Source organism: Lycorma delicatula, chromosome 3 (assembly GCF_047948215.1).
Source record: "Lycorma delicatula isolate Av1 chromosome 3, ASM4794821v1, whole genome shotgun sequence".
Taxonomy (NCBI): domain Eukaryota; kingdom Metazoa; phylum Arthropoda; class Insecta; order Hemiptera; family Fulgoridae; genus Lycorma; species Lycorma delicatula.
In genome coordinates, this window is record NC_134457.1 from 74,543,845 (window position 1) to 74,558,853 (window position 15,009).

General features: G+C 32.0%; 1 protein-coding gene across 1 annotated transcript in view; it reads right to left on the reverse strand.

Annotated features, from left to right (window-relative positions):
- Nucleotides 1–15,009, reverse strand: part of Dip-C (dipeptidase C) — a 602,611-nt gene that overhangs the window by 37,800 nt on the left and 549,802 nt on the right. The window contains exon 5 of the mRNA XM_075360005.1: nucleotides 1,848–1,909. Within this exon, the coding sequence (XP_075216120.1) occupies nucleotides 1,848–1,909 (62 nt within the window). The remainder of the gene's footprint in view (nucleotides 1–1,847; nucleotides 1,910–15,009) is intronic.

The window sequence follows — 15,009 nt, forward strand, 5'->3', positions numbered from 1 at the left end:
TTTAACCCTTTCAACTTGGAATTTCAAAAAATCCTTTCTTAGTGCGCACTTACACCATAAGAAGTACATGTATACAAATTTTTATCAATTTATCTTCAGTGATTTTTTCTGGGTATTGATAATGAATCACTCATGAAATGTTCTTTTATAAATATAATTATATATACCTACAAAAATATAGGGCTGTCTGTGCTCTTTTTCTATTTTTTCTTTTTAGCCTCCAGAACCACCACACAGTATTACTTCAGAGGATGATATGTATGAATGTGAATGAAGTATAGTCTTGTACAGTCTCAGGTCGACCCTTCCTGAGATGTCTGTGCTACTCAACTGATAAAGCTGAAATTCTTCATGAAAATAGTTTTTATACCTAGAAGGAACATAGGAATATAGACGTTTGAAGATGGTGGCGATTTTAATGACTTGTGGTAACAACCAGATTATGTTCCTTGCTGACACACAACTTTACTATGACCAAATCATTTGTCAAATAATATCTGGAGATCACCTGCAATATTACTTTTTGCTTGATGAATTAATTCACTACAGAAGCTTTGAAAAAGCCTGTACATGAGAATTAATTTGACATGAAAGTCATATTTCTTTCTTGTACAAAGTTTAATTTGACATTAAATTTTCTACAAAAGATATATGTTTATTTTTCGATATCTAATTCAGTTATCAAGAAAAGTGTTATCCAATAACTTTATCAATAACAGTTCATAACTTTATCAATAGTTATTGATAACTTATCAGATACTTATTGATAACTTATAATATATAACTTATAATAACTTATAACTTATAACTTATAATACTTATTGATAACTTATATTGATAGTTATCAGTTATTGATAACTTTAATAACAGTTATCCAATAACTTTAAAGGTGTATGGTGCAGAGGTTCACTCAACACAGCCATTGCCATTATTCCTGTGTGTGCAATGTGAATGGCTGACCAGCCTCTAGTCACTTGATTAAAACACATAAATTTAAAAAATGGAAAACAAAATATGGTCATCTCCTCATGGTATTTGTCAGATAACGCTATTAAGTATGCAAAATACTTTTTTACTCGTACGAAAATAAGGACAGGTAACCAATAGAACTACTATTTTTAAGATAGGGACCAACTATTCTGAAACCCACATTCATCAGATCACTCAAGTTTCAAGTCCTCTGCTGACCAAACTGTTGCTCTAAAGAAATTACCAAGCAAAGCAATTTCTGACTGGATAATATAATAATAAGTAAGAAAGATTATAAGATTAATTAAAAAATAATGAAGTAGAGAATCTGTTTTAAAATGATAATGCTTCATGTTTTTTTTTATCAATTCTTTAACACTGACCAACCCACATTCTTTAACCAACTGACCAATCCAACATACATTCTACATGGCTGCACCTGTCTCTACAAGAAATGAATTTTTGACATCTCAGTTGTTTTTATTAATCTTTCATTGAGTAATACTACTGGAAATTAATAAGAAAATATATAATATAAAACAAGATACAATAAGTAAGCCAAGGAGGTACAAAAAAGAAAATACCATATAGATTCTATAATAGTATGGTAGATTTGAATCCAAATTATGCACAATAAAACATATCCATTATCATGCAATTCAATAATCATGAATATTGGCTGAAGCTATTATTAAAGACTATATTTTTATTGTAAAGTATTTAAAACTTTGTATATTGCCTTTGCATTTAGAATATTTTTTATCATTCTCCAATACATTCACTCACCTCATATCATACTCATAAGAATAAATATTTTCAGGGTAAAATAATCATTGTTATAACAAAAATTAAATTCACTAAATTAATTTAATACTTACTCGCTAATTCCTTCAAAAACTGCTTCTTTGCAGGTGTAACCACTATCTGTATTCAATCCGTGCTGAAACAAAATGAAATGCAAGTTTAATAAATATGTAAGCTATACTTCTAGGAAAAAAATAGTATTTAAAGTATACTATCTTATTAGATTTTTAATTAAAATAATATTAGTCTACACCAAAACGTTATCAAAATTAGTTTTATTCATAAAGATTTTCACGATTGATTAGTAAATGTGTATAATTGATTTGCTACCATTTAAATCTTGAGTTTTGTGTCTTGTAAATCATTTTATAATAATTATCAGTCTAAATTCTGCTTTTTAATAAAGCTTAAAAATCTTCTCATAACCAATATACCACCACAGAATGTTTGGATATGTCTTTTTGTGTTTCTAATGTCATCTGTAATCTATTTATATATTTTCTATTATTTTCAGAAACAGGACATTATAGTTTTATTAGATGTAATTTATTTTTATTATTATTTTTTTTTTTAATTTAAATACTTAATTATTGTACTGTTTTAAGATTTTCCTATTATGTATAATCTGTACAGTTATTAAATAATAGTAAGTTTAACAATTTCTAAATTGTTCATTCAGTTATATAAAAATTACAAATTAATATTGAATATAAATCACTTTTACATGACAAGTAAAGATTTTACTTATTATAACAATTTTTATAGTCTCTAGTATGTAAAGTTGACAGCAGCATTGTAGTACTTTCCTGGCACTGGTTATTAAAATTCTTATGCAGTGGAAAAATAATAATGATACATGAGGAAAGTTACCTAAGATCTTTTTTTTGTAGGTGGGAGGGTGAATTATGATGAAGTTCTATTGTGGTATTATTATTTTATAAAATTCAAAACATCTATTTCTAATCTTTGATTGGCTCCCCTACCCTTAATATTGCCCCCAAAGTATTTGTTTTGGATCACTTGCACTACTATTACACCTAGGAAGGCATAAAAAGTTCAGTTAAAAAATATGCAATAAATAAAAAGATAGTTTTTCCCCCGATTATTGGTGAAAGAGGAATTTTTTTAAAATAGTTTTTAAAAAAATGATAAGTTAGGCATGCATGCACGAACTATGGTTAATATAAAGTGGGGTTGTTTGCAAAATTTTGAGAAAATTGAGCTAGCCCACCCCTGGAGATATTAACTCCCAAATTTTTACCAATAAATTACATACATGAGTCTGTACAAAATTTCATCAAAATCAGTTTATCCAGTGAATTAAGCTTCAAACACGCCAGCACACACATATACAAATGTATATACAAACATTATGTATGTATATACAAACATTACCCCCACTTTTTTGGGGGGTTTTTTGTGGTCCCAGGGTCATGAAACATCAAGAAATGAAAAAAGCCATTTCCAATTTTTTGATAGATTACCATACTTCCTTCTAGCAGCACAGCTCTAGAACTGTGTAGTTTATTTATTAACTTAAACCTATACATCAATGAATTAAATCAAATCACATTCATATCCAAATAAATCACATAAATTGATATTAAACCCTTTTTTTCTTTTTCTCTTAAGCCTCTGGAACCACTGTAAGGTATTACTTCAGAGGATGAATGAGGATATGTATGAATCTAAATGAAGTGTATGATTTTAAACCCTTAACTTTTTCCTATTTAGCCTTCGGTAATTACCATTCAGATAATACTTCAGAGAATGAATGAGGATGATATGTATGAGTGTAAATGAAGTATAGTCTTGTACAGTCTCAGTTTGCAGTTTGACCATTCCTGAGATATGTGGTTAATTGAAACCCAACCACCGAAGAATACCAACATCCACGATCCAATATTCAAATCCGTGTAAAAATAACTGACTTTTCTAGGACTTAAACGCTGGGACTCTTGACTTCCAAATCAGCTGATTTGGGAAGACGCATTCACCACTAGGCCAACCTGGTGGATTATGATTTTAAACTGTGGTTTCCAGAAATGTTACCGTGTCTACCCTTTAACACTATTCAATTAGTTCCATTTGCTTCTAATTAAAGCTTCTGTGTTTCCCAGTATACAAAATCCAAAAAAAAAAATAAGAAATCAATAAATTTGTAAAGTACCTCCACATAAGTAATTAGAAACTGAAAAAAATCCTTAGAGAATTTTCCGTTTCATTTAATTAACATTTCCTTTAGGGTAAGTATCCTAATAAACTAGAATTATCAAATATCAAACTAGTATGTAAGAGAAGGGTAAAGCAAATAATATCAGTAATCTGAGATAAGTATTTTATCAATATTTTCTAAAATGTTAAAAGATTACCTTCAACTTATCACCAAACATAAAGCATCATTTAAAAAAACATAAATGATAAATGAGCAGTATGAATGCAGAAAAAAAGATCTACTGAAATATGGTTCTCCTTCATAGAAAAAAAAATATTGCATTTAAGTGGTTTGAATTTTTATTTAGTAAATGAAACAGTATTTTACAAAAGTCTGAAGATGTAGATGTTAAGTTAATTTATGTTTGAATTTTGATTTAGTAAAAAAAAACATTATGTCACAAAAGGTTAAAGATGTAGATGTTAAATTAGGAGACAAAGTTTAAAGTTTCCAAACATAGAATAGGCATCCCAAAGCAAAATATTAAATCTCAAATTCATTTATTTTATTTATTTTTAAAAAGGAAATATTTTAGTACGTGATAGGCATTATGAGATGTTAGATTTTCTTCATTATTTAACATATACAAGTGGACTCAAATAACTTGGATTTGGACCATGAAAATGTTATTTTAAACTTTAATTTATTTGTTTAGAATGTTCACATACTTCTTTATTATTACTTCAATATTTACTCTTTTCAAGTATTAATATGGACATTAACATATTTTATTTTATTTTTAATTAATTGATTACTTTGTGGTGGTCCTCTAATCAAGGTTTCACAATCAAACCAAAGTCTGCAAATTTATACATGTTATCTGCTGAAAAATACCTGCTATGGGATAAATATACCAAAGAATTACAATGTGATACATCATTATTTATTACAATCTCAGACACACACTTATGCTCAAATTTTAATGAGAAAGATTAAGGGAAGAGATGATTCAATAAATAAAATAAATAATTTGTTTGATATCGGATACATCAGATAGTAAACAACAGACCATACTGAATACATAAATTGTACACTACACATCAAATATTTAGAAAATATTTATTTATTTAGAAAACAGCTAGAATATGGGTAATCAGATCAGATAAATTTATATGAAAAGAATAGCAAAACGTTTAAAAATATAATACATGTACAATTCTTATTTAAATAAATATCATAAATACTTATAATTTATAACTATAAGAACAATTACCTCTTACAACTTTCCGTAAATGGAAATATCAAAGTATCACAAACAGGTGTAAAATAATAAATATAATAATATAAATACATAATAATCATAAAATATAAATATTACATTAATAAAATGAAATTATCTAACAGTTTCTAATAGATTATTGAAAATAATAGTAAAATAAATTGAAATTATAATTTAATAAAACCAAGTTATCAATTTTACCACATCAAAACAATAAATTCTCACTATTTAAAATCATGAAACAAGAATTTTTTCATAGAATATTAAACTCTTATATATTATTAAATACTGTGTAACTGTCTGATAATCATTCTTAATTAAGTTCTTTTATATATATGATTGTAAATGTATACAATTTTTTAGTTTCAGGGTACTTATGTAACTTTCAGGGTTTATATGTGGCTGGAGTTTCCCTTGAGGTGAGTGCATTAATTAGATAACGCTTTTAATTTACAGATGATATCCAACATATCTGTATTTTATTTCCTAGCAATAAGCTTTGAAGCAAAAATTTTCAGTACAATAAATAAGACTCTAAACACGTATGAAGTTGTTTTATGTTTTGTAAATATTCTGTATATAAATATAATTTACTAAAAATTCACTTTTGTAAAAGCAGCACTCCACTTATTCTCCATTCAGAATTCTATAAGTATTCTACCTATTCAAAAAGTCAAGAGTAATTCCATATGTTGAGCATTAGTCTACAAACCAAAAATAAATATTTATTAAGGATCTGATTGGAAGGAAATTTCAAAGTATTTCAATAAATATTAATTCTCATAAACTTTACCATAAATATAATTGTAAATGTATTCATCCCAAAGGAAATCTCTAACCACATATACAAAATGAAAGTTTATAAATTTAAAAAAAAAATTGTATTATGGTTTTTTAAGAGTTTACATAGAATACCAAAGAAGAAAAAGGGGAATATCAAAAAAAAAGTTTTCATGTTTTAATGGTTTCATTTTGCTCTAAAATGTTTTTATGGTTTTATGCTCTAAGAACATGTGGGTAGCCATGAAAATAAGGCAAAATAAGGCCTTTAAAATAATAATGGAAAAGTTGAAATGAAACATGATCTTACAAGGTGTGTGAGAAAAGTAATGAGACTGACTTTCTACTTTCTACCAAAGTTTTTATTTTTTTTCAAACAACAATAGTATCCCCTTTAAAGTAGTTTCCTTGGGCAGCTATATACCAGCGAAGTTGTTGCTCCCACTCTTGGTAGCAGCGCTGGAAGGCTTCAACAGGTAGGGCTTTTAACTGGTCGGTCAGTCTTTTGAATGTTCTCCAGAGTTCCAAAATGACATCCTTTTAAGACATGTTTCAATTTCGGGAAAAGGAAAAGTCACAAGGACTCAAATCAGGTGAATAGGGGGGTTGAGGAACCATAGGAATGCGTTTTGAGGTCAAAAATTCCATGATGGAAATGACCATGTGACACGAGGCATTGTCATGATGAAGCATCCACTTGTTCTGGTCTCACGCGAATCACTCTTTTCCTGAGCCTTCAAAGGACACCTTTGTAAAACACTTGGTTGACAGTTTGTCCTAGAGGAACAAATTCTTTATGTACAATACCCCTGCTGTCAAAAAAGCAAATCACCATGGTTTTGATCTTTGATTTGCTCATTCAACATTTTTTCGGTCAAGGAGATGACAGAGTATGTCAATCTTCGCTGTGCCGCTTTGTTTCAGGATCGTACTCAAATATCCAGAATTCATCACCTGTGATCACACGATTGAAGAATTCTTGCACATTATCAATCCTCTCAAGAAGATCAACGCACACGTTTCTTCGATTGTCCTTCTGTTCCGTTGTGAGGTTTTTCAGCACCAATTTTGCACAAACCTTTCGCATGTCCAAATCGTCTGTCAAAATTTGATGTACGATGAAAGTGTTTAAATTTAACTTTTCACTCATCATCCTTATTGTTAAACGACGGTTTGATCTCACAAGAACCCTCACTTGCTCAACATTTTTGTCAGATTTTGAAGTTGAACGTCTCCCTGAGCAAGGTTGATCTTCAATGTGTTTTCGGCCTTCCAAAAATGATTTGTGCTAGCGGAAAACTTGTGCTCTTGATAAGCAATGTTCCCCATAGGCCTGTTTCAACTTTTCAAAGTTCACACTCGCAGATTCCCCAAGTTTAACATAAAACTTGATTGCACAATGTTGCTCTAAATTCTGATGCTCCATTTTCGTAACACACAATAAAAACACAACTTCACTGATGGTGCTGTCAAAAATTATGTGTTGACTGAATGGAGTTAAAACTCGTACTGAACATGTGGAAGGGATGAACAAACCGGTTTAACACAGACCGGTAGACACAGCGTTGCCAGATCGCTTGCAGTGTTACCAATCCATTACTTTTCTCACACACCTCGTGTATTACATATTATTCAAGATTTTTGTAGGGTGCTTCATTATTGTTCTAACAAAACTTTTAAAAATTCAGAAAAATCTATTTACCACTAAATCTGTGCTATATAAGAAATAGTGACAGTTAATTGATTACAATTAATTTTAGTATCACTAGGTTTAAAAAAAAATTTAATTGTATTTATCTATGAAACATATCATGTCAATTTTCTGATTGAAGATAAAATGAAGGCACCAGTACTATTAAAAAAGTAATAAAGAAATATTCCCATTTAACAACATAGTTCAGTTATCTCTAATGACATGTTATATACATACAAAAATTTCTCAAATAATGTAAAGAATTGTAAAAATATAAAGCACATTCAAGAAATCTTTATTTGATAATCCATTCTGCTCAGTTACGAATGTCTTTCATTAGAGAACCATGCTAATACAAAAACCAAAAAAGATGTACAATAAAGGATAGTATTTGGATTAACGCACAAGAATTCTAATAATTGCTTTAAAACAACCAAAATCAGCATTAATGCAACACCAAATCCCAAAACTTTAAAAAATTGTTTATAAAATGTATTCACTTATTTTAGTAAACTTACTACATCCATAAATGCAAATACTATTAACGAATAGTTTTTTACAATAATTTTACTTAAAAGTTCATAGAACATAGAACAGCAGTTAATTTGGGTTTAGTTACAAATTTTTTTTTATTAATTTACACTTTAAAATTATATGTTGACAGTTTTTAAAATTATCACTTGACAGTTTTTCTCAGCGCTAGGAGCATCTCTCCACATATCAGATGTGGATTCACATTCTATTCAGCAAATGATCTAAACTGGGTCAAATTCCTCATGTAATGAGTGGGCTGATGATCATAACAAGCCAACTGACAATTGGTAGTATTGGTCATGCCCAAAACCAATAATTTACCCAGTAGATCCTGTTCAATCTATTGAAAAATAGTTATTGCGAAATAATTTTTAAAATAAAATTAGTAGATAAGCAAAAACTATGATTTTTTTTTAATGAAATGTTATAACTTTACATTTCATTAAAAAAAAATCATTACTTTATTGTTTTATAACTAAAATAAAATAAATCTCAAAACTGCATTAACATTTTAAAAACAGTGCAAAACCTTTAAACAGGAAGGATTTATATTTTTAAATTTTACTATAAAAATTAAATAACGAACATATATGGCTTTTATATTTTTATTGAAAATAATCTTTTGGTAAATGAATTAACTTATTTTTTTTAAATGTATTTTTTTTTTTTTAATTTTTCAAATTCAAAAATTTTATCAAACTAATTTGAAATCTAATTAACAATTTTTCATAGAAAAATGGTTGTGATTCTTTTGAAGTTATTGCGTTAAACAGACTAATATGTTATTTATAATCTATTACTTAATCTGGAACATTTCTTAATTCATTTTACTTTTAATATTTCTCATAAAATGTTCATTATTTCTTTGATAAGGACGTTTTATAAACTCCAAATTTGTGCTTCCTGCAATATTTTTTTTGGCCTTTCTCTCATTTCTTCATTGTGTTTAGCTCTGCAATATGTATCCAATTATTTTATACCTTATGATAAGAGTTCTTCAATATTTTTCTTGTTTCAGTTTTGAAATTAAAAAAAAACTACACCAATAATTTACTAGTGTTTACATTGCTTTTATCATTTAAAATTCAGGTAATTTTACTGAAATACTTGCATTTTGTTAATAATGTAACAAAACTGAAGTTTTAGATTGATATGTAACGAAATATAACATAGAATTGTACACACCATTCAAATTAGAGGGCACCAATTTAATTTTTTTTAATTTTTCACTGAAAACTAATTTTTTTAAACAAAAACATGAAAAAACCATATTTCATTGAGTGTGGGATACTTAGCCTCAATTGAATTTGTCTTTGACTTTTGAAGGAGAATGAATTTTAATTAAAACAAAATTAATTTCAAATAGTTCAGAAAATACAATAAACAGAAATGGGCGTAAAGATAGACAGATGAGGCAGGCAGACAAGGAATATGTTGTTGGGCTGTGTAGTAGAATGAAGTTTGCAGATGGGAAGTGAAAATCAATACTGAGAAAGCAGTGTATACTATGTGTGTGTGTATACACACACACACATAAACGACATATATACCTCAGCTATAGCTGTATATAGTAGAGCTTACGCTGGCTTGGCTTGACTCCCTTTTCAGTACTACATTCATACCCCCACCAGCCAACCCCCATTTAAACATCCCTATAAACCCCATACCCCAATGCCTATTCCCTACACCATCCAGCCGTACTGCACATTCATTACTACATCACTAGAAGAAAAAAAAAAAACAATATATAGTAACTAAACAAGAAATAATGAAGCAATGTCTCTTTCATGAAAGCATATTTTCAATTATATCAGCAAATTTATAACAATTGTAAATCTGTGGAAAAACAAATAATAATATCAAACACATATATATACAATCAACAATATATATTATGTATTATAGTATTACACTGCATTATAAAATCAAAACTTTTTATTCAACAAGTATTGCTTCAAATTCATGGTATCAACTGAAACAAACTGAAGAACTTAATACTTTCGAACTGAAAAAAATAGTGAAATAAAAAAAAACTAAAACCTTCACCTTAAATTTAATTAATATGTATATTATATTTATTGTTCTCAATTTGTATTTAATTATCGAGCACACTCAAACTTCTCTACATATTTGTTTTAGAACTAATGAAAAAAATTGAATAAATACTAAAAACGTGGATGGGCGATGATATAAGCTAGGTGATAAGATGATTCAGACAGGTGTATTTTTCAAAACTTTTACCCTCTGTTGAGGCCCCCCTGATGTTTCAATCAAAATTTCCTGAAAGACTTCCCATCCTAATTTTTGATGGAGAACCTGAATCAGGTCTCAAAACCCTGGGCAGTGAATAGTCTGAATTCATGAACTGAATAATCTGGACTGGCCTGAACTGAACTGGAAGATTACTCAACATTTATTTATTTTATGATATTAATAAAATTCACTCTAAACTGAGTCGACAACTTAACAACTATCAACAACTATAAAAAATATTAATTTAAATTAACTTCACTTAATGTCATATCATTTTTCATTTTATTGCGTAAATAAATACTTTATTCAAATCAGTAAATGTAATTATACATTATATAGATCATACCAATGTGTAAGTGCACTACTAAATGGACAAAAAAAGAAATGTCCCATCAATTGTCAGGAAGGATAAAGGGAAACTGTAAGAAAATCTTGACTAGAGTAGCTACACAATCTGCATATTTTATATACATATATATATATATATATATTTATATTAAATATATTTTTTATATATATTATAAATACATACACACACGCGCGCATGTATGTCTAACTATCACAATGCTATCATCCATTCAGAAAACAGAAGGAACTCAGAAGATTGTTAGGATATGTATGACAGTCTCAAAATTAAATTTGTATTAAATCATTAAAAACAGATCTTAGCATAGTACTAATAATCTTTTAAGTAAAACATAAAATGTAAGCACAGGGTTATAAACACTACAGAAGTGCTAAATAGGAAAAATCTCACTCACTTTGTCAAATGAAGGTCACAAAATACACATAAATGTATATATGTTGCAACACGTTAGAATAAACTGAATAACTTAAAATTAGTAATGAATCTTATGTTAAAAAATACATTCTGTATGACAGAATGTGTTAAGCATAATTAAGAAGTAGGTCACATAGAATACATGGCTTATGTGTGTGTTTTCTATTCAAGGTAAAGTAAAACAATATGGCAATGTAGACTATAAGATCAATTAATAATTGTAAATTATAATTAGAATATCAATTATAAATATAAATACATTATTATTAAAAAATCTATAAAGAAACATAAACAGTAAAATAAGTTTCAATTGCTTCACAAAACACTGCTTATGAAATTAATTTCATAGTTTCCAGAAGACAAATAGTAATTATAAATAATATGTAAAAAATTTAAGCCGTGTTTTTCTTTTTATCCTGAAACATTATTCTATACTAAAACCTTTAAAACAATATAAGTTTTCCTTGTTTGCAACTTTCAACAACACACTCCCAAAAGAGTACTTATTTATTTTCAAATACCAATCTGTAGAGGTTAGATTCAGCTCTTGATTAATGCGGTTGTGTTTTTCTTGCTCCGAGTATTCGTAGTTATTACTGCAGTTTTCGTTAATAGTTATGTTACTTTTTCGTTGCTTAGTGATGATTTTAGTAATTTTGCGACTCGTTTAGTTTAAATTAAACTGAATTTCGTTGTACGTTCGTGATTTGTTCTGTTATTTTACAATACTTTTCGTGTTTTTGAAGTTAATTTTCAGTTTTTGTTGTGTTATTTTACAATTAAGTGTTTAAAAATGTATTTTTAATAGACTAGCCTACGGTAACTAGTGCTTATTTACCTAGTTACCCAGCTGTTTGATTTGTTTACTCGTTTACATCGACGTATGTCGAACTATTTTTTGCTATTAATTACTGTTGATTTTCGTTTCTTTTAATCTGCTTTTGTTGTTGTAATCATGCCCGACCCAGAGCGGTCAGAGGGTGCGATTCGACCCGATGAGGAGGGATTTTCTCCGGCAATGGAGCTCCCCCGGGAGGGGAGCTTCTCTGGTCCAGATGCGGAAAGTCCTCTCCGATAGTAGTGGCTTGTTAAGCCTAGCGGAGATGGTAATAGAAGAGAATCGACTGCAGATCGGCTGGTGAACAGACGGAAAGAGAAGAAGGGAGAAACGTCAGCTCGGTGATGGCAGAGGGCTGTCGACTCACCGGTTCTGGCCTCAGCGGGTGCCTCGGGTAGTGGGGCTCCTGAGAGAAATTTTCTGCCTACCAATGAAGTTCGGTGACGACCTTCAGAACGATGGACCGAGACTTTCGAGGACTGTGAGGAAACGCGGAAGAAGTAAACAGTAGAGAAGAAAAAATATTAAGGCCGGCAGTAGCAGTTCCCTGCCCTCCTGGTAGGGCGCCTCCGATCTCGAACGTGGTTCTGTCTCCCGCATGGAAGAGGGGGGCGCCAGGGGAAGCGAAACAGGAGAGTGGTGCAAGTGCGGACCTTCGGAAACAGAAGAAGTGTTTGGCGTTTACACTCTTGTTTTACTCCGGTATGTCAAAGAACTGACCTTACTTGTCCGGCAAAACGCGAACACTAAGCTTGAAATAAAGGAGTGCTCCCGCAATATGGAAGGTATTGCCCGAATGGTGGAAATGTTTAAAGACGTGCTTGACGATACAACTGTGGGGCCTCAGGCGAGACGGCCTGCACAACTGGACATGGTGGATGAGGCCACACAGACTTACTTAATCATCACGGATATGGGCACTGAACGGGTAATTAGAAGACATCGGACGGGGGGCCTACAGCAGAAAATGGCTTGGACGGGTGAGGAACTAAGGCGGGCGATCGATGATGGGGACACCGACGCAGACCTCGAACGGCTGGTTTTGAGGGGCTGGCCTGTAGACGTCTTCCAATTTTCAGCCCTGGTAGAAGATGTTACAAAAATAGAAGAAGGTGTGTTGGATCCGTTTGGATTATTAATATGGCAGTTACGGTCGACGACCCTCAAAACGCTATGATGTTGCAGAGGACTCCGTGGATTCGAGATCTGGCTCGTGCCGGTAGACTGATGGTGGGTCAGGGCCTTGTTTAGCGATCGACTACCCGCGATATATCTGGCGGGGATGATGCGTGTAAGATACATCTTGAAGGAACGGGCTACGTTTTAGCAATCGAAACGACGGTTGGGGATCGTAGGATGGCTTCTGTCATCTGCAGATCAGTTCCCTAAGTGCTGAATGATGGACAGAGTCAACCAGTTTGTTTCTACGGGCCGCCTGGGCGGATCGGACAGATTTTAAGGCGCACCGATGAGTATACGTGAAGGCGAGTAGGGAAGCGGCATTTTGTTCATTTTTTGCGTCCGTCGTCAACATTGATGCCGCAAAGCAAGAAGCGACCGGCAGGGCAACCGATCACCTCAGTGGTGGTGGTGGTGGTGGTCAAGGCGGAGCGGAGATCTACGCTGATTTACTCCGTTCCGTGAAGGGTACAGTGTCTCCGGGTGAAACCGGGGTCCTCTCCGTACGGAAGAGCGAGGGGGAGGATCTTCACTTCCGGTGAGGCCGAACAGTTGAGCAGAGATATCGCCGAAAAACTGGAGGGTGCTACTACGGCCCTGGCTGGAAGTGGTGATAGAAGGGTCAACATCCTTGTTAAGGACATGGATGCTCTCACGACACAGGATGAGTTTCTCAGGGAAATTCGTAAAATAATTGATGAGTCGGTCAATATAGTTGTTTTATCAATGCAGCTGGTTTACGGCTCGATCCAAGTAGTAACATTAGCTGTGCCGCCCATCCTTGCAGACAAACTGCTGTCGATGGGCTTGTTTGCGTTGGGTGGGTGGCCTGTCAGGTGATGCGGCGTGCCTCCAACGAACTCTGCTTTAGATGCTAGAGTCCTGGCCACAGGGCCAAGTTCTGTAATGGCGCAGATAGAAGTGCCACTACTTTACGTGTGCTAAGGCCGACCACATACGTAAAGATTGTAAGCAGGAGTCTTGATGTACATCCTGGAAGTTGTACGATCATTAGGTTCCAGAGGTCGGGTATGCAAGACGGGTCCATCTGCTTTGTGTTTTCACAGTAACGTCATGGTGACTTTGAGGGACAGTTCCGTCTGGGAGGGATGGGAGGCTTTGGTCTTCCACCTTCAATGATCAGGTGGGGACATCTATGAGATGTCATTGGGAAGAATATAAGACCGTAGTCCCAGTGGAGGATCCCTTTGGGAGTTTCCCACTAGAGGCAAGGGTCAAGACCGAAGCTGAGTTTATGCTTAATTGTGTGTCTATCTCGAGGGGGGGGGGGTGATCAGGGAAACTACAGATCTATAAAAAAATACCAATCTGCAATCTGTATGGCCAAAATGTGTGATCCTGTTTAGAACAAAAGGTCTAAGAACTGCTTTATTTTCAAAACTTAAAAAAAAAGTATTATGGATAAAATATCACAAGGCTAAATATAACCTAGTGACACCTTACATCTGGCTTGAATCATAGCAAACCATTATCATCATTTTAATGTTATTTGTTTTTAAATAACTTCCTAATATCACAAGTAATAACAGCTGTAAAATATCTTTTTTTAATTTTATTATAACCTTTCCTAAGTAATTTTATTCTTTGAATATGAATGGATCTAATTGGGTACATTTAATTAAAGCTTTGATCATCTTCTATGTATATTAAGTGCCATATCATAATAGTTGTAGGCGACCTGACATCAATCCCAGAAATAATATAGTCATCTTGATCTTAGAGG